At 42.2% G+C, this 26,554-nt stretch overlaps 2 protein-coding genes across 10 annotated transcripts in view; one reads left to right on the top strand and one right to left on the bottom strand.

Moving 5' to 3' along the window:
* Nucleotides 1-10,577, bottom strand: part of LOC138747703 (zinc finger protein Aiolos-like) — a 139,308-nt gene extending 128,731 nt beyond the window's left edge. For 3 of the 9 annotated variants that reach the window (XM_069907196.1, XM_069907197.1, XM_069907188.1), the window contains exon 1: nt 10,160-10,576. The gene's annotated coding sequence lies outside the window, so the exon portion shown is untranslated. Of the gene's footprint in view, nt 1-9,852; nt 9,952-10,148 lie in introns of all 9 variants that reach the window. The other 6 variants (XM_069907192.1, XM_069907190.1, XM_069907189.1 and 3 more) reach the window with 4 other exon arrangements.
* Nucleotides 10,578-10,625: 48 nt separating this feature from the next.
* LOC138747705 (zona pellucida-binding protein 2-like) overlaps nt 10,626-26,554 on the top strand; it is a 38,129-nt gene continuing 22,200 nt past the window's right edge. The window contains exons 1-3 of the mRNA XM_069907198.1: nt 10,626-10,833; nt 12,970-13,065; nt 17,537-17,662. Of these exons, the coding sequence (XP_069763299.1) occupies nt 10,767-10,833; nt 12,970-13,065; nt 17,537-17,662 (289 nt within the window). The 5' untranslated portion in view covers nt 10,626-10,766. The remainder of the gene's footprint in view (nt 10,834-12,969; nt 13,066-17,536; nt 17,663-26,554) is intronic.

Genomic DNA, 26,554 nt, shown 5'->3' on the forward strand with positions numbered 1-26,554 from the left:
AGCAGGAACCAATGATGTGGGTAGGAAGGGTGAGGAAGTCCTGCAAGGAGAGTTCAGGGAGTTAGGTACTAGGTTGAAGGATAGGACCTCCAGGGTAGTGATCTCAGGATTGCTACCCATGCCACGTGCTGGTGAAGTTATAAATAGGAGGATAATGCAGCTTAACTCATGTCTGATGACATGGTGTAGGTGGGAGGGCTTCACGTTTCTGGATCATTGGCTCTCTTCCAGGGAAGGTGGGACATGTTCCAATTAGACCATTTGCATTTGAACTGGAAGGGGACTAATATCCTGTGGGCAGGTTTGCTAGTGCTGCTCCAGTGGATTTAAACTAGATTTGCAGGAGGAGGGGAACCAGAGTGCCAGAGCAGATAGAGAAGTGGAGGAGGGAAATTATGATGTTAAAATTACATGCACCATTAGAAGTTAACAGGTTGAACGTGGTGGAAAGGTTCTCAGGTGCATCTATTTCAATGCAAAGAGTATTGTAAGAAAGGCAGATGAGCTAGAGCATGGATTAGCATGCGGAATTACAGACATTGTGGCCATCAATGAAACTTGGTTGAAGGAGGGGCAGCTCAATGTTCCAGGCTTCCGTTGCTTTAGATGCAATAGAATAGAATTGGGGGGGGGGGGGGAGTGTTTGGAATGAAAGTGGGAGGAGTGGCATTGCTCGTCAGGAACAATATCACAGCTGTGCTCAGGCAGGACCAGTGGGCTCATCTACTGAGGCTACATGGTGGAGCTAAGGAATGGAAAAGGTATGACCATACTCATGAGGTTGCATTATAGACGACCCAATAGTCAGCAAAAATTAGAGGAGCAAATCTGTTGAGATTGCAGACAGCTGCAGGAAATGTAAAGTTGTGATAGTAGGAGATTTTAAGCTTTCCACATATTGACTGGGACTCCCATACTCTAAAAGGGCTGGATGGCTTGAAGTTTGTCAAATGTGTTCAGGAAAGTTTTCTAAATCAATATAGAGAGGTACCAACTGGAAAGAGTGCAATACTGGATCTCATATTAGAGAACGAGACAGGACAGGTTTATGTGTAGGGAAACATTTTGTGTCCAGTGATCATAATGCCATTAGTTTCAAGTTAATTATGGAGAAGGATAGGTCTGGGCTTTGGGTTGAGATTCTAAGTTGTAGAAAGGCCAATGTTGAGGAAATGAGAAAGGATCAAGAATGTATTGATTGGGATAGGTTGTTTTCTGGCAAGGATATGTGAGGTAAATGAAATTTTGAGAGTACAGAGTTTGTATGTTCCTCTCAGGATCAAAGGCAAAGTTAAAAGGTATAGGGAACCTTGGTTTTCGAGGGATATTGGGGATTTAGTTCAGAAGAAAAGAGAGGTGTATAACAGGTACAGGCAACATGGAGCAAATGAAGTTCATGAGGACTATAAAAAATGCAAGAAAAATTCCAAGAAAGAAATCAGGAAGGCTAAAAGACATGAGGTTGCTTTGGCAGACAATGTGAAGGAAAATCCTAAGGGTTTCTACAGGTATATTAAAAGCAAAAAGTATATTAAGAAATGAAATTGATCCCCTTGAAAATTAGAGTAGTCAGCTTTGTATAGAGTCAAAAGAAATGGGAGAAATCATAAATGTTTTTTAAAAATCAGTATTCACTCAGGAAACTGTCCCAGAGTCATGGGAAGTAAGGAAAATGATGCACATTAAGAGGAGGAAGTACTTGCTGTCTTAAAGAAAATAAGGGTGGATAAATCCCCAGGGCCTGACAAAATATTCCCTCAGACCTTGAGGGAGGCTAGTGTAGAAATTGCAGGGGCTCTGGCAGAAATATTTAAAATATCCTTAGTCACGGGTATTGGGCCAGAGAATTGCACGGTAGCTCATGATGTTGCATTGTTTAAAAATGGCTCCAAAAGTAACCCTGAAAATTACAGGCCAGTGAGCCTGACGTCAGTGGTAGGTAAATTACTGGAATGTTTGTAAAATATTGGATATACAATTATTTGGATAGCCAGGGACTGATTAGAGATAATCAACATGGCTTTGTGCTTGATAGGTCATGTTTAACCAATCTTATAAAGTTTTTTGAGGAGGTTACCAGGAAAGTTAACAAAGAAAAGGCTGTGGATGTTGTCTACATAGAAATTAATAAGACCTTTGACAAGATCCCGCATGGGAGGTTAATCAGGAAGGTTCAGACACTAGGTAGTAAACTGGATTCGACAATGGCTGGATGGAAGAAACCAGAGAGTAGTGGAGGAAGGTTGCTTCTAAGATTGGAGGCCTGTGCCTCAGGGAACATTGTTATTTGTCATCTATATCAATAATCTGGATGATAATATGATAAATTGGATCAGCAAGTTTGCAGATGACACTAAGATTGGAGGTGTTGTGGACGGCAAAGAAAGTTTTTCAAGCTTGCAGAGGGATCTGGACCAGCCGGTAAAATGGGCTGAAAAATGGCAGATGGAGTTCAATATAGTCAAGTGTGAGGTGTTGCATTTTGGTAGGACAGACCAAGAAAAGACATACACAGTAAATGGTAGGGCACTGGGGAGTGTGGTAAAACAGAGGGATCTGGAAATACAGATACATAATTCCCTGAAAGTGGTGTCACAGGTAGATAAGATTGTAAACAGAGCTTTTGGCATATTGGCCTTCATAAATCAAAATATTGAGTACAGGAGTTGGGATGTTAAAGTTGTATAAGAAAATGATGAGGTATATTGGGGTATTGTGTGCAGTTTTGGTCAGCTAACTACAGGAAAGATATCAGTAAGATTGAAAGAGTGCAGAGAAGATTTAGTAGGATATGGTCTGGACTTCAGGAACTTAGTTACAGGGAAAGGTTAAACAGGTTAGGGCTTTATTCCCTAGAGCATAGAAGAATGAGGGGAGATTTGATAGAGGTATTTAAAATTATGAGGGGGACAGACAGAGTAAATGTAGATAAGCTTTTTCCGCTGAGGGTCGATGAGTTACAAACCAGAGGACATGGGTTAAGAGTGAAAAGGGGAAAGTTTAGGGGGAACATGAAGGGGAGCTTCTTCACACTGAGAGTGATGGGAGTGTGATGTAGTACATAGATGCTCAATTTTAACATTTAAGAAGAATTTGGACAGGTACATGGATGGAAGAGGTATAGAGGGCTATGGGCTGGGTGTCAGTCAGTGGAACTAGGAAAAAAAATGGTTCAGCACAGACTAGAGGGACTGAGGTGGCTTCTTTCTGTGTTATAATTGAACTATGGTTCTAATATGTTAGCAAATTTCCTGAGACAGTGGGAGGTAATGTAATAGTACAGACCTATCACCAATGTATATAGTTTCAGTATCTAGAGTGTAATGAATGTGCTTACAGCGATTGGCTGAGAGCTTAGCCACGCCTACTGTCTGGGCCTTAAAGGGTTGTGTCCCTAGCCAGGTCGGATCATTCCGGACTGGTCGGCCACCTGTGAAGAGCTCCTGTCTTTTGCTAATAAAAGCCTTGGTTTGGATCAACAAGTCTTTGGTTCTTTCGACGAGCTCTACAGGTACAGATCCATATGATGGAGAGAAGGCTTGTTTGTGTGATTCAGCATTCACCACTAGAACAAACATTTAATTCAATTAGTTTACTATTTAGTTTTTCTTTATTAGTTTACTATTTTAGTAACATTAAGAAAAATTGTATAGAGACATAAAATTGCTATTGGTAAGCACAATTCTTCATTACTTTTCAAATATTTCTTGATCATATATCCTGCTCTGAAAAGGAATTTTGAAAGTCAATCACACCACAGGTCCCTGGAACTAGAGATGGAAAAAAAAATCAGTGCCTATACATATAGTTGCATACATGCGTTGATGATTTGAGTATAAACAGTGCAAAGTGACATGTGAGAAAAGATCACCCTTCAAGAATCACCAGGCGCACCATGAATAGAGATGTTCAATCCCCAGAACGCACATTACCTCCTGGAAGTGTCCAGTGTAGGCTCAGCTCCATGTTTGGAATGTGTGCAGGGCCAAATTAACATAGAAGCAAAAGTAGCACATGCTAGAGGCCCCCCATTTTAAAGGGCCCCCACCATTTATTACAGTACTATGAATTATGAACTTAAACATTTTCATTCTCACCTTTGTGCAGCAACTAGTGGCTATGAGATATCACACTGATAGTCTGTACAATAATCCCGATTAAAGGTGATAATAGGCTAAAATCGCTAACATTAAGGATTTAAACGGGGTTATTAACTCCGACTATAGGTGTGTTGTATCTCAAAACCGTCCTTTGCCCTCCTCCCCCATCTAACTCCAGCATCCGATCGGGCCACCCCAGCAACTTGAGGAGATGTAACGAATCTCCCTCATTAAAACAAAACTTAATTATGGCGGCTGGCAGCTGGCTCAATGCAGAATTAATGGCTGTCTTTGTTACCCATAATCCCCCACACAGTTGGAACTGTCCTGCCAGTGTCAGTGCCAGGGAAAGGCAGAGCAGTTCCAAATGCATGGGGATTATGGGTAATAAAGACAGCCATTGATCCCGCATTGAGCCAGATGCCAGCCGCCATAAGTGAGTTTTGTTTTAATGTGGGAGATCTTTATCATCAACGGATGTTCAAGTTTTGTCTCATTGCTGTACTGTCTCACTGGTTTCTGGTTACCTGGAGGACTCAGTGGTGAAAAGTTGTTTGCACTGAACAGGATAACATGGAGCATAACAAGACAGAAAATTAATAAAATGACACCTCCCAATACTTATCAGAAAGCCACGCAGGCTCATTGCAGTCGGAAGCAAGTTTGTAGACTGGTTATTCCAGGAAGTGTGTTAGAATTACTTAATTATTACCTCCAACAATCTGCTTGGAAATGAGAATGACCTTTATTTTACTGGAGTCAATAAGGTCAGATCAGTCTGACAAGGAGTCCATTGCAACTGTGACCAGGGAGCTAATCTGGAATCCAGATCGCTTAATCAATGTGGCACCACAAAAAAGCCAAGTGAATTAGTATCAATGAAATAGAACAACTCCATAAAGGTTCTGCGACATGGAGAGAGAGAAAGAGAGAGAGAGAGAAAGAGAAAGAGAAAGAGAGAGAGAGAGAGAGAGAGAGAGAGAGAGGGAGAGAGAGAGGGAGAGAGAGAGAGTTGCCACAAGTAATAATGATAATATCCATTTTTAAAATTAAAATATTCCATGTAAGGATAATTGGCCTGCCTGTGTCAATAAATGAATATCTAAACATGTTGTATTCCGGAAATGATGCTGCTTTAAATAATTCTATTCTCCAACTTTGTTTCACAGTACGAAATAGCAGTAATAGCCCTAAATCAGTTCCTCCAACCTCATCTTTGTGCTGCCATCACATTTCCCCCTCATCAGACAAGCTCCAGCCAGCACATTTTAAGACCCCTAAATATAGGCTACAGGCCCTGCAATACCTTAATCTAGCATTGAATGTGTGCATTTTTTCCATGGTAAAAGAAATGTATGGTCTTTGTGTGTCTGTGTGCATCAAGGTGCTATTATCCCCCAGAAACTCTTACAAATGTTTGAAGCTTCAGATGTTATAGAACAGCAACAGGGGAAATGGATCTTAGTGCCCTCTTCGCCTTAACAAGATGAGACCCACCCAGATGGCTTGCTTCTTCCTTCAACCATTCATGTTACTTTTCTCTGTGGGTTTCTGAAACCCCTGAGAATATCAAAATGTCATTCCTGTAATGCAGTCTGAAAACAGTAACTACTGAAATGTTGTTCTGTTTTTCATTGTGATGCACATATGAAACTGATGGTATCAAAGAGGTAAAACATGACTGTTCCTCCACCTGCTCTCAGCTTATTCTATTGGTTATTTCTGAATATGTTTTCTGGTTAAAGATGCAAAAGTTTAATGAAATCAAATGCCAAAATTCTTCAGTCTACCGGCCTACCTCTAGCATAAGTTCTTATATCAGACTTCTATAACCTAGTAAATCCCCACCACCTCTCCCCATCTAATGAAATTTACATTAATCATATTGCTTTTTATTCAAACTAGTCTTCGAGTGTACACATTTATTTTGTATACATATATACAGCATATCCATACACATTATGTAACTTTGAATTCCTTAAGATGGCATTTCTCTTTGGTTGTATCACTGAAGTAGAACTTCCCACCAAATGATTCTGCAAATCAGCTGGTGTGTATAGTGACATCTTGCAAAGAGTCTAAATCTAACCCACCAAGAAATACAACACATCTGCCATTGCACTACACTTAATAATTGCCTTGGATGTAAGAATACCTGATGGTAGGAGAAAGAAGACAACTAATGCCAGGACTACCAAAATTAAAAGTTTCCTTTCCATAAGATGCAGATCTTTCCTTTGCTAATATTTATTTATATAAGCTTTTTAAGGATTCTCCCAAGGGCTCACTTCATCCCAACAAAGTACCCTCACAATATCAAGCCAACTTCATTCATTACCCAATCTCTAAAAGGTCTGGATAGCGTAAAGAAAAAAAAACTGATGGCCATTCTACCAAAACTAGTGACAACAACCTCAGAACTGGTATTAAAGTAAGTTATCCCCTTAAACAATAGGATCCTGGTTTTCAATGACACAGCAGAGTACCACTAGCTTACACTGTGAGAACAGAGTTCACAAGCATTTAATTTCCTGCTGTTGGATTATTTATAAAACCAACAATGCAAGATTAAAAATTACCACTGCTAACAATGAGAGAAAACCAAAAGATTTTAAAGCTCTTTAAAATTATGTACTAAGCAATCTACTGCACATCACCATCTTTGAGTGACCTGAATGAGATGATGCCAATTTTAAGATTGTCCCATGTTGGGATTTTTGCTCTGCCTTGAAATTCAATCAGCCTGAAAACACTTTTTAAAATGACACTTGTGGAAGAGTCCCACTGCCTTCTAATCAGAGAAGTTTCTTTGCACAGCATACATGATAGGCTGATCTGGTCATCAGAACACATGGGATCCAGGATGAGTTAAGTCAAGTTAAGTTTATTGTCATCTGATTGCACAAGTTCAACCCGATCCTTGGTACATAACACACATGCATACAGACAAACAATATATTCACAGGACAAGTATTCATAAATACAAATAAATAAATAGACATTATTTAGTAAATATGAAGGACTCCGATGGTTAGTGTGAGCAGTTCCTTTGGTCGTTCAACATTCTCACTGCCCATGGGAAGAAACTGTTCCTCAGCCTGATGGTGCTGGCTCTAATACTCTTATATCTGTTCTCCAATGGGAGCAGCTGAAAGATGCTGTGTGCAGAGTCCTCAATAACTATGCATGCTTTCTTCACACAACAATCCCAGAAGATCGTCAATGGGGGGGGGGGTTGGGGAGGGAGACTCCAGTGATCCCCTCTGCCACTCTCATGATCTTGTGATTGACCGCCAATCTATTTCTCTGCAACAACCATTCCACACTGTGATGCAGTCAGCCAGGACACTATAGATGGAGCTTCTGTAGAAGGTTGACATGATGGTGGCTAGTAGCCTAGCTCTCTTCAATCTTCTCAGGAAGTGCAGTCACTACTGTATCTCCCTGACAAGTGAAGATATGTTGTGTGTCCATAATAGGTCACTAGTTAAGTGGACTTCAAGGAACTTGGTGCTCTCTAGTCTCTCCACAACAGATGTGTCATTCCCAATCCTGGTGCTCCTGAAGTCGTATGATCATCTCTCTCATTTTGTCCATGTTGAGACTCAGGTTGTTATTCTTGCACAATATCACAAGATTTTCCACTTCTTATCTGTAGTGCGACTCCTCATTGTTGATGATGAGGCCAACTACTGTTGTGTCATCTGCAAACATGACACTGTAGGAGCTGGCTCTGGCGATGCAGTCATGGGTCAATGGCATGAACAGGAGTGGGCTGAGCACATCGCCCTGTGGTCTTTCTGTACGGAAGTCCAGGATCCAGTTACAGAGAATGGTGTTGAGTCCTAGCGAGGACAGCTTCTCCATCAGCCTCCAAGGAATTATCACATTAAATGCCGAGTTAAAGTTGATGAACAACACCTCTGATTTTCCCTTCTTGAAACTCCTTCGTTTTGGTGACATTGAGTGTAAGGTTGTTGTTGGTGAACCATTCGGCAAGGTTTTCAATCTCCCTCCAGCATGCTGACTCATCACCCTTTATTCTACAACCCATTACCATGGTATCATCAGCAAATTTGTAGATGGTGTTCACAGACACAGTCCGGGGTTTAGTACATTCATGAAATATTCCTGTCTTTCAAGAAATCCTAGTCATTCCATTCCAATATTTTACACATCCAAACAGTTATTAACAATTGATTAATTTTAAAGAACCCAGGCCAGAATAGTGAAATTTTGCTAGCAATATTTCTCTACTTTAGTTTCAAAGAATGTTGGAGATTTTTAGAAATTTGAATCAGATTTTCTATTTTTCTCTGTTTGACAGCATGTCAATCAGGAGATAATGGGGAATCTATACTGGTAAATAAACTATATCACTATTCTGGAAGTATCTTTAATTAATGCCATAATTCATTCTTAAAACCCAGCATGTTCAGAAAGAAGTGATTAAAAATTTCCACTCTTGAAGACAAAAATCACCCATGTTTTTGTTCTCTGAATTTATTATAGTCAATTACATATCATTATCATTAGGGATAAAGCCTTTAGTATTTGGTACAAAGGAGCCCTGTGGCTAAAGATAATTCACTCTCCTCCACTGTACAGCATAGGATGCGAATTAAGATGGCTCCCACCATCTAGTGCCTCCTGTGGGTAAGGAAGCATACTAGCTGGTATTGCAGAGGATTGGGAAGTACAAGGCACCATTAGTGGGTGTCAAGTACGTCCCTTTGAAGCAAATATAGAAAGCTCAAAGAGATAATCGCACACAAAGACTTCCCACTATAGAGGCTATTAAATTTTAAATTGATAGTTCAAATTAAGTAGAAATTGCTTTAATTTCAATGACCATAAACAATGGTGTTCACTCAATTCTATTCCAAAGAGGGCGCAGGTTCAAGAATAAGGCCTAATGTATATATACTGATAAAATAAAATATTTTTAAAAAGAATAAGCGATAATGTTTTACATTCAAAACAATAAGGTCTTCACTCTTATGGGAAATAATTCCAGTTAAAAAATGTAGTTCAAACGCATCATATTTCACGTGAAATTCACAATTACTATCAATATGGTTGGAGTAAACCCTGAAACCTTAGCTTTATTGTACCATTTCAGACCAACCGTACTGTCAGTATGTGTATTTTTTTTAGTCTATGAAAGTTCATTTGTGGAACCACTATCTAAAAAAACGCACTGACAGAGTCCAAAGATAGGACATCCACAAATAAGAGATACTTAGTCTCAGCAAGACCTCTGAGAATAGGATTTCAAGATTTTCCTTCTTAATTTCCAATTTCTAGTATTTTTTTAATATAATATAATTAAACCCTCCAGAGGAAGTTGGCTTCGCAAACCCATTCTTCAAAATACTTTTGTATAATTTCATTACACATTCAAATACATTGAAATTCTGGAGTTTGACACTTTAATAACACATCGAAATACATCGCACGCACGATTGCGCCAAATTCAGAATAAATTATATTAAACGGCTCTTTTCAAGAAAGCATCACAGCGTCATGTTTCACATTGGTGCCACGCGTTATTTACATTGTCCTCAAATATACTAACATCTAAGTAACATTTTTTTCGCAAGACCTCGCCGCTTTGCTTTTATCCTCATCCTTTCCGCCAACTTGTCGATTCACAATCCATTACACAAATATCAAGTTAAAAAGCCCATTTAACATTAAAATGCCGCCGATGTTATTTCAAAAGATGAATCAATATCCTGTTTGTACTAACGTGAACTGCTACAATTTGCGATCGGCTGTTTAAGCCTCGACCAACATCAGATCGCGATTTTATCACGAGATCCTTAAGCGGAACTTCCAACCAAAGCTACTGAAACAAAGCAAACAGTAGTTGGATGAAAAAATTATTCACCTCTATTTAAAAGAAATCAAGAATTTCATACCAAGACTATTCCTAACCTTCAGGTTTGCATGTCATAGAAATATTAAAATATTAAAATATTACCCATGGGACATGCCCAAACTATTCCCAATCCCAATCAGTTGGTATCAGGAATGCCGACGTACTGTTGGCTAACCTGCACTCTGCCGTTCTTTTGCCAGGTCCACGTGTATGCAGTTGCTGTTGCAATTTCACATGGAAACTTTCACACCGTCTGTCAGGCGGGAGAATCCATCCACGCTCGCATCCGCTCTTCCGTGACGCCACCACGTAACTGGGATATTTTGCGTCACGACGCATATGCCAGGTATCTGGATTCAGCGCGTCCCCGTGAAAGGGGACCGTGCCGAGGAGGCGGGGACACGCAACGGGAGCGAGAAAAGCGCAATAATGGCGTGTTCACTGTCATGTAAATCGAACTGTTTCAAAAAAGCATAAATAATTCTGACAAAAGTTAACAAACTGTCAAATGAATGGTGTTTTTTTTGATAACAGAAGGAGACGTCAGCTGGGTCTCGCACACGATGGGCGCTTTCAGCGCTGGCATTGACGTCAGCGGCCACTTGACGCAGCCGTGTTAAGTCGCTGGCGGCTTAGCGCATGCTCTGTGGCTTCCCGCGCCTTCAGCAGACGTGCGCCGGCTTAGCGCATGCTCTTTGGCTTCCCGCGCCTTCCGCGACCGGGCGACGGCGCGTGCAGGTCGGTTGGTCCGCGGCCTGCTCTCTGCCAGGGCTTCGCCAGCCATGAGATGGAGTGGGACTGGTGGGCTCCGGCTCGCCACCATGTTCCTCCTGCTCTTTGCTGTGCCAGGTGAGACACTGGCGGGGATCGCTCACCGTGGTCGCAGAGCAGCGTTTGAAAATAAACCGATAGAGGATGGACGACCCTGTCTGTCCCCAGCCTCGGGTTGTGTGGTCCTTCCGACCCCCTCCTTCTCCCAGGCACCCCGTCCCCTCCCACTCCTATCTCCAACTCCCCATCCCTTCCCATCCCGTCCCCCTCCCACACACCACTTCATCTCCCACCCTGTCCCCTCCCACTCACCACATCAACTCCCACCCCTTCCCACCCCGTCCTCCTCCCACACACCACATCATCTCCCACCCCATCCACTCCCACTCCCATCCAAATCCCACTCCATCCCTTCCCACCCCATTCCCCTCCCACACACCACATCATCTCCCACCCCCATCCCCTCCCATTCCTGTCTCCCACCCCATCCTCTCCCACCCTGTTCCCACTCCTATTCCCGTACCCCTCCCACACACCACATCATCTCCCATCCCCCTCTCCATCCCCTCCCACCCTGTCCCCTCCCATGCACCCCATCCCCTCCCAACCCTGTCCACCTCCCATCCCACCCCTCCATTCCTGTCTCCCATACCTATCCCACACACCCCATCCCCTCTTCTCCCCATTCCCCTCCCTCTCACCCCACCCTGTCCCCTCCAATCCCTCCCATCCCCCTCTCACTCACCACCATCCCCCTCCCATTCATCCCCCTCCAACCCTGTCTCTCTCCCACCCCACCCCCATTCCCACCCCGTGCTCCACCCATCTCCCTACAACCCTATCTCTCTCCCACCCCTGTCCCCATCCACCTCATCTTCAACCCCCATTGTCCCCTCCACTCTCTATCGCCCACCAACTCCTGTCCTCCTTCCACCCCATCCCCATCCCACCCTCTCCCCTGCAACTCCCATAATCCCCATGGCATTCCCCCTCCACCCATCCCGCTCTTATGTCATTCCTCTCCCAACCCTGTCCCTCCCACCACACTACTGTACCCTTCCACCCCCATCCTCCTCCCATTTCTCATTCCACTCCCACTCTGTCCCCTCCTACCTGCTACTACTTCCTATCCCCTCATACCCTTCCATCCTACTCCCTTATGCATTCTCCTCCCCTTTCACTCTTCCCATCCCAATTGCTCTTCCCCATACTCTCTGGCCTTCAGGGTTTTTTTCCATCTAATTGCTAACAGCATATCTTGCTATATGAGAAACCATGTCTGCGTGTTTAAAGAATGCATTATTTGTCTCAGTGCCCCTCATTCTCAGTCTGAAATCCAGATTAAAATCTGCCTGAAAGAACACGAGGAAATGTGTGTGTGTGGGGGGGGGGGTGCCCTATATTAATTTAATCCCACTCTGCATTTCTACCAATTATGTAAAATTACATTTTTGCTTTGATTTATTTCCACTGTTGGTAGCCACATGGTTATTTTGAGTGATTGGCATTTGAAAACAACCATCAGTATATTTTAGTGATTCTTATATGGTGTGATTTGTACAGTCAGCACAAATAACAATTTGCATTTTTAATCTGCTTCACTGTTCCCCATCTGTACTTCACTATTCCACACTCTTCCCCATCAGTTCCCCTGTATTCCCCACCTCTTCCCCGCTGTTCCCCACCTGATCCCCGGTGTTCCCCACCTGATCCCCACCTGATCCCCACTATACCCCATCAGTTCTCCATCAGTTCCCCATCAATTCCTTACCTGTTCCCCTACACAGCAGAGTCTTACAATTGCATTAAGTCTAGTATGTCAATGAAGTCGAGGAGTGCTCCTCTCTGTCTATCCCACCACCCTATGTTCAATTGCAGGTGTGGTAAGCCAGCAGTTAAAAGTTGGTTGTCTGTGCATATACACGTTCAAATGTAAAAGCCAGCAATTGGTATTGACATTACAGTTCCATATCTAAAAACTGTGACTTCAATGAAATAAATCTGCCATAAACATTGCAAAATTGATCTTGACTGGAAAGTAACATCCCAGTTTTAATTTCAAAACCCATTGTATAATTTTGTGTATGTGAACGGGAGTTTACAAAATATGTGCGCAAAGACAAATGGCACAAAGTCATTAAACTTGAAAAATTACCCAGCAGGTTAATGCTACAACTATTTCTTTGTGTGTGTGTGTGTTTTTTTTTAACATAGGCAAATCTGACAAGTTTGGTGAAACTACAGAAAATAACAATGAATTCTCTGGACTTATAAAGGTGACACAGATTTATGGCAACAGCAACAAACCAGGTAACTAATGGAACAAGGGAGTGAAGGATAATCAATGACTGGTGATTACTTATGAGAACAATCTCAAAGTTTCAAAGATTAAGGAAGCGGAGTCAAAATCTTAACAACAGAAAATAATTGTATGACTGCTTTAAAGTATTAATTAATATGTTATTAGTCTATAAATGTGCTTTGGGATAATAATGTAAATAAGACCTATTTGAATGTATTTGAATATCTTACTTATCAAGACTATGATCCCTATTATTTTACAAGATAAATAATGAAGTATCATTGGATGTTGTTTTTTTTATTATGAATGATTTATCACAATGCATTTTCACATAACAAGCTTTGGTGTTAGACAGTAATTATTTATACTACAATACACTTTAATATAAATGGCTTTAAATATCTGCCATTACCCCTGTCACTGGTGACAGGGCAACAAAACAATCTTTACATTAGGATATGTGCTGCCACGGGGTTTCCACTTGTTTCTGCAACTATCCCTCATTTTACCACAGCATTCCTCAGTATCCTTATGAATGCACAGTATCCATAACACTCTCTTGTTGCTGCCCTTTAATTCATACATTCTGAGGAATTCAGAGCTGCAGAGCTAAAGTGCCTATTTTACTTCTATGATGGCATGATTAATTAGCCCTGAAAATAAAATGTTGTAGGGTCTGTTTCAAGTATGCTGTATTAATGGATCTCACATAGACAGCGACAGTGAAACCCCATTATAACACGATTTTTGGGGTCCTTAAAATTTCATCGCAAAACAAACAGGGTCGCGCTAAAATGGTGTTTCACTGTATTTCACTGTTTCATTTGCATGCCTACATTATTTCCATTTTTCTTTTATTTGGAACATCCCAGTTATTCTGTATGCATTTTAAATCAATCCAGCAACCCGATATCCTCACTAGTGCCAGGAGGCAGGGCCCTGAGATGCCTGCTCCTGTCAGCAGCCCGAGGTTCCCGCTCCTTCTGGCAGCCTAACATCTCCTCTCCTGCTGGAAGCCTGATGTCTCCGCTCCTGCCAGCAGGCCGACGTCCCCGCTCCTGCCAGCAGCCCGATTCCTGAGTCAAATGACTCATCGTGTTTTATCCAAATTAGCGTTAAATCTGGGCATGTAAAATTGGGTTTCACTATACTTAAAAATGGTTATGTTGCTGAGCCGCTACACATTTTTTGAATATTTTATTTATGGTTTTTCCAAACTCAGTTCCAATAATTCACAGAACAACAATCACGCCCATCAAATATAATTCACATTTCTACTAACTCTGGTTTTAGCCCCACCTCCCCCACAACACAAAATAACAAAAAAATACACATTAACCATTTAAATAAAGAAACAATTTCTATGAAAAGGCAAAAATGCCCATTTAACATAAAAAACAACGCCACTGACCGTGGACAAATAATTTAAAAAAAGGAAGAGCAAAGAAAAACACATTAACCACAGGGTCTGTCGGAGTTCAACACCCATCCTCCAGGTCTCTTACATTTTTCTCGACTTAGCCTGATTGGAATGGATGTCACTCTCCCACCCCCACCCAGGGAATGACAAGGTGGGGGGGGCAGACAGGGAAGCACAGGGGACAGCACTATATCCTTGCACCTACATAATGCAGGTAGAGTTGTCAGATTTAAGAAGAGTTTCATTTTTTTCCTTAGATTGTAAGTAACTTTCTCCAAGGAAACACATGTCTGCATTTCCTAGCCACCGCCAGAGCGATCAACACAAATTTGATTTTAAATTTGGACAGTTTCATCGTAAGCCTTATGTCCATGATTTTTCCCAACAGAAATATCTCTGGGTCCTGTGAAAACTCTTTACCTATTACTTTTATCTAGGGCTTGGCCTAGCTCTACCGACCGAAAAGGACCTCAGTTGAGCCATTACACTTAAATTCCTATCCAACTCTTTCACTCAAAAAAAGTTTTCAATCATTAGTATTAATCATTAATGTCAGGTCATGTTTATTATTATCTGATTGCACAAATACAACCCAATGAAACAGTCTTCTCTGATCCTTGATGCAAAACACGCAGATGGACAACCAGTCCTAACATATACAGACAAACAATACACATGCAGGATAAGTATTCATATAAATAAATAAATATTGTTTTGTGAATACGAAAGTCTCGGCTGGTTGATAGGAGTAGTTCCTTTTGTCATTCAGCATTCTCACTGCCTGTGGGATGAAGCTGTTCCTCAGCCTAGTGGTGCTAGCTCTGATACTCCTGTATCTCTTTTCCAATGGGAGCAGCTGCAAGATGCTGTATGCAGGGTGAAAATGGGTCCTCAATGATTTTGTGCAGCCTCTTCAGACAACAGTCCCAGTAGATCATGTCAATGGGGGTGGGGGGAGGGGGTAGGGAGACTCCAGTGATTCTCTCTCCTCCTTTATGGTCCTGTGGATTGACCTCCAACCTCCAATCCATTTCTCTGCAGAACCTATAGCATACTGTTCTACAGCCAGCCAGAACACTCTCCATAGAACCATAGAAAGTTGACATAACCTTGCCCACTTCAGTCTTCTCAAGAAATGCAGTCACTGTTGTGCCTTCCTGATAAGTGAGGAAGTGTTTTGTGTCCATGATTGGTTACTAGTTAAGTGAACTCCAAGAAACCTGATGCTCTCCATGACAGAATTGTTGATGGGTAGTGGAGGATGGTTATTCATGGTCTTCCTGAAGCCCATTATAATCTCCTTCATCTTGTCCAAGTTGAGACTCATGTTGTTACTCTCGTATCATATCACAAGATTTTCCACTTCTTCTAATGTAGTGTGTGTGGCTCATTGTTGTTGCTGATGAGGCCAAGCTTGATGACACTGTTGGAACTGGATCTGGTGATGCAGTCATGGGTTCATAGCGTGACCAGGAATGGGCTGAGCACACAGCATACAGAGGTGCACGAGTACACAGTGCAACAGTGCCAAATTTATGCTACTGGCCTGGAAAGATTGTGGTCTTTCCGTTAGGAAGTCCAAAATCAGTTACAGAGAGGGGTGTTGAGTCCTAGCGATAACAGTTTCCCCACCAACCTCTGGGGAATTATTGTATTAAATGCCAGGCTGATGTCGATGAATAGCAGCCTGGCGTATGAGGCATCATTTTCCAGTTGGCTATAGCATTGTCTGTGGAACGGTTTCTTCTAAGGGGCAAATTGAAATGGGTCCAGCGCTTCTGGGAAGTGCGCTTTGATGTGTTCCATCAACAGACACTCGAAGCATTTCATAATGGTGGAGGGCAGTAGTCATTGAGGCCCCCCCCCACCTCTTGGGTACCAGGATGATCGTGGCTGTCTTGAAACCTGTGGGAATGATGGACTGCATCAGTGAGGTGTTGAAGATGTCAGTTGTCTGATCCCTCCACCTGGTGTAGGTTCACCTTAGATAAGGCTCTCCTTATGTCACAGTAATGCAGGGGTCCCTCATCAGGAGGATACGGAGCTTTCTTTGACATCATCCTGTTTTTCTCATCAAACTATGCATAGATGTTCAATCTGTCTGGAAGACTGCTAACAGCTGACCATGAGGCTCTGACCAAAGAAATGACAAAAGCGCCCTAATATTCAGCCAGAGTTACCACAGACAGAAGAAGGAAAGAGACAGGCGGTCCACGACTTACGACCATAATTGGGGCAGATGGATGGGTCGTAACTCAGATTGGTTGTAAGTTGGAGATTACCTGGAGCGGGGACCTCAGGCTGCCGCCGGGAGTGGGGACTCCGGGCTGCGATGAGAGTGGAGACCTTGGGCTGCTGCCGGGAGTGGGTACCTTGGGCTGTCACAGGGAGCGGGAACCTCAGGCTGCCGCAAGGGGCAGGAATCTCAGGCTGCTGATGGAGACCTTGGGCTGCTGCCAGGAGAGGGGACCTCAGGCTGTAATGGAGCAGGGAGGAGTTTACTTTTAATACAAAATATGTACTTGTACAGTGGTTTTAATAAAGCTTTTTTAAAATTTTCAGTCATATGTGCAGGTGGTTGTAACTTGCATAGGTCAGAAGTCAAGGACTACCTGTATAAATAGTGATTCTGAACACAATGAAGTACCTGGGCTCCCAGAAGACCTGAGTACAGAATGTTGACTTCATGCAAGTTCTCCCATAAATTTCTTACAGTTTTTCAATACAGCTATATTATTATATGTTAATAATAAAACTGGATACAATATAATTGCTAACAGCAATTATACATACATATGGCATAATGTAAAATAAATATGTATTCTGGAATAATTTACTCCATTTCATTAGTTTTAATTGTGGGTCGTTTTAGGTAGAAGATTGTCTAGGAAATGTAGGTAGAGCGCTTCAATATAAATAACCATAGAAAACGGATGTTCTGCCCTGCAGAAAATTAAATTTATGGACAGCTCTCAGGAATGGTACCCTGGTACAAAACATTGATCTTGTCCATCATGTGTCCATTTATATAGTAACTGACAATTCTCGTTGTTTTCCAGTAAAAGTTTATGTGAAGATGTATTCTGATAGTCCACCTCTTCTCTGTACAACTGAGGAACTGTCAGAAAAAGAATTAGTGGACCCATATTTCATATGGGTAGGTCCAACTGGAAGAAATATAAAAGGTGAGAGACTTTTAGTCCACCATCAGCTTCATCCAGGGATTTTATTCTATGATGATGTACAAGAAATCATTATTATTTAGTTGAAGTTACTGATAGATAAAAGTTGGTGATAGCTACAGTGCTGTAGATAACCAAGACATCAGTTGATGACTGATGCTTTTTTTCTTGAGAATGAGTTATGCTGGGTTTGAAATCTTGCAGGATAACATAAAGTTAATGGCATTTTTAAAATGATTATATTGATGACCACATTCACATGTGTTTGTTACCACTCTCCTTGGAATTTGTAGCATTAAAGAATGAATGTCGACCGCAAGTTATCCAGTAAGCACACTGCTATTGCAGTACCAGCAACCCAGATTCAAATCTGGAACTGTCTGAAAGGACATTTCATGCTTTCCCCACGTCCAAGTGAGTTTCAAGTTCATTATCATCTGACATCCGTTTTGAGTTTTGTGTGCCCGATGGAGATGTGGGGGGGGCTGGTAATCATGGTGGGGAGCTGGCTGATGGAGGACCTCAGTTTTCTTCAGGCTGACTTCCAGGCCAAACATTTTGGCAGTTTCCGCAAAGCAGGACGTCAAGCGCTGAAGAGCTGGCTCTGAATGGGCAACTAAAGCGGCATCGTCTGCAAAGAGTAGTTCACGGACAAGTTTCTCTTGTGTCTTGGTGTGAGCTTGCAGGCGCCTCAGATTGAAGAGACTGCCATCCGTGCGGTACCGGATGTAAACAGCGTCTTCATTGTTAGGGTCTTTCATGGCTTGGTTCAGCATCATGCTGAAGAAGATTGAAAAGAGGGTTGGTGCCAGAACACAGCCTTGCTTCACGCCATTGTTAATGGAGAAGGGTTCAGGGAGCTCATTGCTGTATCTGACCCGACCTTGTTGGTTTTCGTGCAGTTGGATAATCATGTTGAGGAACTTTGGGGGACATCCGATGCGCTCTAGTATTTGCCAAAGCCCTTTCCTGCCCCCCACATCTCCATCGGGCACACAAAACTCAAAACGGTCAACCAGTTTACCTATCTCGGCTGCACCATTTCATCAGATGCAAGGATCGACAATGAGATAGACAACAGACTCGCCAAGGCAAATAGCGCCTTTGGAAGACTACACAAAAGAGTCTGGAAAAACAACCAACTGAAAAACCTCACAAAGATAAGCGTATACAGAGCCGTTGTCATACCCACACTCCTGTTCGGCTCCGAATCATGGGTCCTCTACCGGCACCACCTACGGCTCCTAGAACGCTTCCACCAGCGTTGTCTCCGCTCCATCCTCAACATCCATTGGAGCGCTTACATCCCTAACGTCGAAGTACTCGAGATGGCAGAGGTCGACAGCATCGAGTCCACGCTGCTGAAGATCCAGCTGCGCTGGATGGGTCACGTCTCCAGAATGGAGGACCATCGCCTTCCCAAGATCGTGTTATATGGCGAGCTCTCCACTGGCCACCGTGACAGAGGTGCACCAAAGAAAAGGTACAAGGACTGCCACATTGACCACCGCCAGTGGGCTGATATCGCCTCAAACCGTGCATCTTGGCGCCTCACAGTTTGGCGGGCAGCAACCTCCTTTGAAGAAGACCGCAGAGCCTACCTCACTGACAAAAGGCAAAGGAGGAAAAACCCAACACCCAACCCCAACCCACCAATTTTCCCCTGCAACCGCTGCAATCGTGTCTGCCTGTCCCGCATCGGACTTGTCAGCCACAAACGAGCCTGCAGCTGACGTGGACTTTTTACCCCCTCCATAAATCTTCGTCCGCGAAGCCAAGCCAAAGAAAGATCATCTGACAGTACATATATTACCTAATGAAAGCACATTACTTGACCACGGTGTGCACACGCGACACTACATTTCTCACACAGCACATAATAATCACATATATACATACATATGGCATAATGTAAAATAAATATGTATTCTGCAATAATTTACTCCATTTCATTAATTAGAAACCCAAGGTTACAGGATACTAATCACTAATCTCACAGACTGGGGGAAGAAGCTATTTCCTAGCCTGGCAATCCTGATTTTGATGCTCCTGTACCTCCTACCTAACGGCAATAAGTTAAATGTATTTTGTGATGAATGGGATCCGCAGTAATTCTTTGAGCCCCTTTTGAGCAATGCTCCCAGTAAATGTTGTCAATAGAGGAAAGGCTGACCCAGTGATCTTACGGTTTCTCTGGTGCTCAGGTTTTCACCCATTGTTCCAAAGACATACGAGGTTAGTAGAATAATTAGTCACATGGGTAAATTTGCGCTTGTGGGCTCATTGGCCAGAAGAACCTTTTACTGGGCTATATCTCTAAAATTTGAAAAAAGTTCTAATCTTTCTGAATTAACGTTTGAGATATATTCTTATTGAAACTGGAAATATAATTAAAGGTCAGAAAACAAGCCATGAAATGACATTGAACATTTGATCCTGTCACTTTGAGAACGTTTCTTAAGGTTACGCTTAGAAAAGGATCTCTGTTAGCTGCTCTTAAATCTTTGTGTTCTTACTCTTAGCCTGTATGAGATAAGTCTATTGGCCCACAACAGTAGCACAATAAAAGCCTATGTGTTAAATGTATGTAGGTAGAGCTTTCGATTTGTTTTCACTGTTTTTCTTCGAAGTTGATACCTCATAGCACATATGCCATTATGTATGATAGTTTAACCTATGGGTTTGTGCAAAAAATAAACTCAACCCATTCTTATTCATACTGAATTAAACCCAAATATTCAGATGAGAGAAAGAGTTTATAATTGAATTAAGAATATGTACAGAATATCATTTTAATATTTGTCTTTTTCTTTATGTCCATAATCCCATTCTCTGAGAGCTTTCAAACCTAACTTTTAAGCAATGTGCCACGGCGTCTGTTGTTGGACTTTCTAGGGTCCATTGACAGAACTCATTCTTGCTGATGCTCCCCAGCAATACAGTGGGAAATTGCCACTCAGAATATATGCCAGGTTAGAAATTAAAGGGGATTCTCAGCAAGCAGAAAAGGGAGCTGATTACTTTTAATCATGTTACTTTAATGTTTTTTTAATACAGTACAACTCAGATTATCTGAAATGGTCAGAACCAGGCTGATTTCAGATAAACATTTTTTTTGGAAAATTGGGCATTTTTTAAAAACAGCCCAGTACCAACAGCAAATCACTTGTAACTGTGTTTAAACAACAACAAACAAGGTAAGGTTTTTTAAGTATTAAAATAATGTTTAATTCTCACCAAAAAAATGCTGGCCACGCTGATTATTGACATTTCCCCACCGAGGCCCCGCTCGTGCTTGGAGCCTGAAGTCCATTGCTGCTGCTGCTGGGAGCCTGAGGTCCTCTCCTGCCACTGCCAGGAGCTTGTTGTCTCCAGTCAGTTCGGTTCTGAAAATATTTTGGACAATTGAGTATTTCGGAGAATCCATTTTCAGATAATCGGAGCTGTAGTGTAATTTGTAATTGGGTTAATTTGTCTTAATAAACATTTTTAAATTAATAACAACATCAGAATAATTTAAACATTGTTATAAAGCCCCTAGCTTCAGTACTACTTTGGTCTTTGTCAAAGTCTATTAGAGTGTTCCTAGGATAAAGCCTCAACGGAATTTTGAGACCTCTCTGAATCGGGCCCAAGTGAGTCCAAGCAGATGGGGAGGGGGTTGGGACAGCATCTGGTCCATACGTCAGCAGACCACCGAGCGGCTCAGCAACTGAGGGACCTACATAGGTTACAGGTGACTTGTGGTCAGTGGACCCACAAGCGCTGTGGGCTCATGGTAACCAGGTATTGGAACCAGGATTTGAGAGGATGCTGAGGGCAAGAAGGGCTCTCGAAGGTCCTCAGGCACTGAAGGTTTCCTGATTATGTCGGAGGTGTGGATCGTATAGGAGTCTGTGGCTGCAGAGGCTGCAGGAACACTGGAGTCAAATTCACAGACACTCACTGACTATGAAAGGACTTTCTTTTGCTTCCCTTTCCTCATACTATAAGAGGTGTCGATCGACATGAATGGTGACTCTTTGTCTGCCTTACAGCAGGCAGAAGGGGATTTCATGTAATATTACATAATCTTTACTATTACATGACAGTAAAGGAATCTTGAAAAAGAATGTGAGTTTCCTGTATAAAGTTTTTTAGGACTGTCAGTTTCCCCTTGACAGGGTGCTGTGTCCAAACCATTTTCTTCTACCTTCACTCTTCTCCCCTCCCCCTCCTTCAACCTCTCTTGTGGGCAGGACCACCACAAAGCCACAGTATAACAGAAGATCCCAGGTGTCATTCAAGCTCATTGGAACAAAATGTCTTCTGTTAACCATGACATTATGTAAAATTATATTAAGAGTGGAAAAAAACATGGACACATTTCCTTCCTGTTCATCCTCAGTAACTCCTGTATTCCACAGCTTTGGCTTTTATTTGAGAGTCCCTAAAGTCCATGACCTTGTTGAATGCCACTCCTGTTTCTTATTCTCTTATGGGAGGGATGGTAATGACAACTCAGTGACCTGAAAGTATTATCACATTTTCTTTTCCACTGATGGACAATGACCTGCTGAATATTTGCAACACTTCAGATTTCATTGTAAATTTCCAGTTTTTTTTAAATATTCCTACTTACTACCCAGTACCAGCAGTGCAATAACCCTGAATTTGGAGCTGGAAATGGTCCTAGGTCTCTCAGATCTAAAATAGCCCAATCCAAAGTAGGCACCAAATCTTTGAATCCTGCTTTGGTCCTGGTATTGGTTTGGTCTTGAGATTCCAGTATCTAGAGCCAGACCCAGATTTCTCACTGGGGCCCATGGCCCTGTCCAGCAACAGATAGAACTTGACAGTCTAGCAGACAGCTGAGGAATTCAAATCCCACCTGCGGTATGCAGCCATAACTTGGAGACCCTCTCCCTTGCCACAAAACATATGTTTGAACTGCACCATAAATGAATGGAAGATATTGGAGCTGAGATGTAACTTATTTTACACAGAGGGTGGTAGGTGGATGGAACAGGCTACTGGAGGAGGTGGTTGAGGCAGATACTATTGTAATGTTTCAGAAAAAAATTGTATTGATAGGATAGATTTAGAGGAATATGGGCCACACAGGCAGGTGGGACCTAGTGTGGGTGGGACATTTAGGTCATCATGGGCTAGTTCCATTTTAGCATCCAGATATTTTCAGTCAAAGCTTGGTCTGCCAGACTTAACAGGAGCTAGTTAATCAAATATATGGGTTAATTTGATGTCAGCCTAGCCATACAATGAACCTTACTCCATTGTTGTCCTTTCTGTTCCTGTCCAGATTTTGGTGTGGTCTTTTCCACCACACTGGCTCTGGTTCAGGTTAGTGAAGTGTTTAAAAACTGAACTTTTTGCCAAAAGGAAAGCTTGCACAGGCACCAAAATGAGGCATGGCACCCTCATGTGGCCAAACAATACACAACATCCTTAAAATAAGATGTTAAATATGATTTGAAAACTCCAAATTTTTTTCTCTTTTCAGTTTTCAGTGCTAACAAGTTTTGGTGAGACTCAATGCACCAGCATGTTTACTTTATTTTTTCTAACATTGGGTTGTGAGAATTTAAAATTCAGAATAAAAATATGCTGAAGAACTTTTTTAAAAACTCAGACACAACAATTTCACAATATGGCAATACCTAGCATTTCTTATTTATCAAATTATCCCAGTGCTCTTTAAAAAACAATAAGAATAAACTTAAAAGTGAAGAGAAAGTAAAAAAATGATTACCAAAACCCATTCTAGTTATACTGAGACAGTGTTAATAATGTTATTTGAGATAGTTGACATAGATCACCACTTTCTGTCTGTGAAATGCAATAACAGATTGACGAGCCTTGAATTGGGTTTAACTGTCTGCAGGAAGGGCAGCTTCTGTTTTCCTGCAGGCCCTGCATAGCTAACAGCCTCCATTCTAAAATTGGTTTGACAGCTGGTAAGCCTTGCCCCTGGCTTACAAACTATCAAAAAAAAAAATATATAGTTGTGATTAAGAAAATTAAAATCTCTCTCAATGTCAATAAGTCAAAGGAGATGATCACTGACTTCATGACAGGGGGCAGAGTCCACACCCTTGCCCACGTTAATGACAATGAAGTTGAAGCATCACGGTCTGGCGGCTGCATCACGATCTGGTATGGGAATATTAATACCCCTGAACACAAAGGTTTCCTAAAGGAGGTGGACAAGCCCAGGACATTGCAGGCAAAACCCTCCCCACTATTGAGTACATCTACAAGGAAAGCTGCCATCGGATGTCAGCAGCGATCATCAAAGACCCACACCACCCAGCATATGCTTTGTTCTCACTGCTGCCATCAGGAAACACAAGACTAACTCCACCAGGTTCAGAACTTGCTGCTACCCCTCCATCTTCAGAAACCTCAACCACAAACTCTATCAGAGACTAATTTAAGGACTCTTACTTGTGCACTTTATTGATTGTCTTTGTTCACTTTGTATTGCACGGTCAGTTTGTTTACATTCATTATCTGTTTACAGTTATTTTATTTATTTATATGTTTACGCTGCACTGCCAATTAATGGTCATTCTGCCACACCCACAGGAAAAAGGAATCTCAGGGTTGTATGTGATGTCATGTATGTACTCTGACACTAATTCTGGAATCTGAAAGTGCAGATAGCTTCAAGTTCTTAGGAATAAATATCTCCAATGATCTAAGCTGATGCCATGGTCAGGAAAGCACTCCAAAGCCAATACTTTAGAAAATCAAGGAAATTTAGCATGAACCTCTTGCCCCTCATCAACTTCTACAGATGTACCATTGAAAGTATACTTGCTAGATGGGTCACAGTGCAGTACAGGTGGTACCCCACAGTGTGGTATATAATGCAAATTTCTTTCCTCTCCATGGACTCCAGCCACACCTCTGCAGACAAGGAAAAGTCTTCTTCCTCCTCCAATTGTAAAAAAAGATTAAGAGTGTGAAAGCTTGCACCAAAAGATTTAAAAATAGCTTCTTCCCTGCAGCTTCAGGCTCGTGAATGAACCCATAACAGTGTTCTCATGCTGCCCTTCCTTGGTGCTAATTGATCTTCCTTTTCATTTTAATTCCATATTCTGTAAATTGTGCTCTTTACAGGATATCCTGTTAATCTGTTGATGGAAGAACCTTTCTCACTGGACGAGGTATTTTGTCATAAATTTTTTTAAAAGGCTCAGAAATTCTAAATTTCCACTTGAATTAAGCCAAATGTAACCAGCATTTTCAAACAGAACTTTAGCCACTACAACTTGGTTGTGCCTAGCGGTTAGCGCAAGACTACTACAGCGTCAGCGACTCAGGTTTGAATCCTGTGCTTTCTGTAAGGAGATTGTACATTCTCCCTGTGATCTGTGTGGGTTTTCCCCAGATCCTCCCACCCTTCAAAAAATACGGGATTGTAGATTAATTGGGTGTAAATTGGGCACCACAGGTTTCACTGGCTGGAATCAGCTTTTACTGTGTTATAAATAATAAAAATGAAACAGAAGGACCATATGTAAAATATGATTATAGAGAGTTTAGCAGATGTTTTCCTATTTCTATTTTTTAATGAGATGGATTGCTATCGACTCACAAGCTGAACAGAAGTGTGAAACAAAATTTTTTATCATATTAACAACTTTAGGATTTGCATCATTTAATTACAACAGATGCTGTTCTGTTGGTACTCAAGTAACTATGTACAAAGAAATTTATCACATGCCTGATCTTAATGTGGCGCACATTGCACCCTCAATTTATGTATGACCAATTCACCCACCATCACAACCTGTGTATGACCATTTCACCCACCATCACAGTTATGTATGACCAATTCACCCACCATCACAACCCGTGTATGACCATTTCACCCACCATCACAATGCTATGTATGACCAATTCACCCACCATCACAACCCGTGTATGACCATTTCACCCACCATCACAATGCTATGTATGACCAATTCACCCACCATCACAATGCTATGTATGACCAATTCACCCACCATCACAACCTGTGTATGACCAATTCACCCACCATCACAACCTGTGTATGACCAATTCACCCACCATCACAATGTTATGTATGACCAATTCACCCACTATCACAACCTGTATATGACCAATTCACCCACCATCACAATGTTATGTTTTGGCGAGGTCAACAAAGGTGATGTAGAGTCCTTTGTTTTGTTCTCTGCACTTTTCTTGGAGCTGTCTGAGGGTAAAGACCATGTCAGTAGTTCCTCTGTTTGCGCGAAAGCCGCACTGTGATTCTGGGAGAATATTCTCGGCGACACTAGGTATTATTCTATTTAGTAGAATCCTAGCGAAGATTTTGCCTGCAATGCAGAGCAACGTGATTCCCCTGTAGTTTGAGCAGTCTGATTTCTCGCCTTTGTTTTTGTACAGGGTGATGATGGTGGCATCACGAAGATCCTGAGGCAGTTTACCTTGGTCCCAACAAAGCTTGAAAAACTCATGCAGTTTGGCATGCAGAGTTTTGCTGCCAGCCTTCCAGACTTCTGGGGGGATTCCATCCATACCTGCTGCTTTGCCACTTTTCAGTTGTTTGATTGCCTTATATGTCTCATCCAGGGTGGGAACCTCATCCAGCTCTAGCCTTAGGGGCTGTTGAGGGAGCTGGAGCAGGGCGGAATCTTGGACTGAGCGGTTGGCACTGAAAAGAGATTGGAAGTGTTCTGACCATCGGTTGAGGATGGAGATCTTGTCGCTGAGGCGCTGAGGAGGACTTTGCCGTCTGAGCTGCGCAGCGGGCTTTGGACTTGGGGTGAGGGGCCGTACACAGCCTTTAGAGCCTCGTAGAAACCCCTGAAGTCGCCAATGTCCGCGCTGAGCTGGGTTCGTTTGGCGAGACTAGTCCACCAC

Source organism: Narcine bancroftii, chromosome 12 (genome assembly GCF_036971445.1).
Source record: "Narcine bancroftii isolate sNarBan1 chromosome 12, sNarBan1.hap1, whole genome shotgun sequence".
Classification (NCBI taxonomy): domain Eukaryota; kingdom Metazoa; phylum Chordata; class Chondrichthyes; order Torpediniformes; family Narcinidae; genus Narcine; species Narcine bancroftii.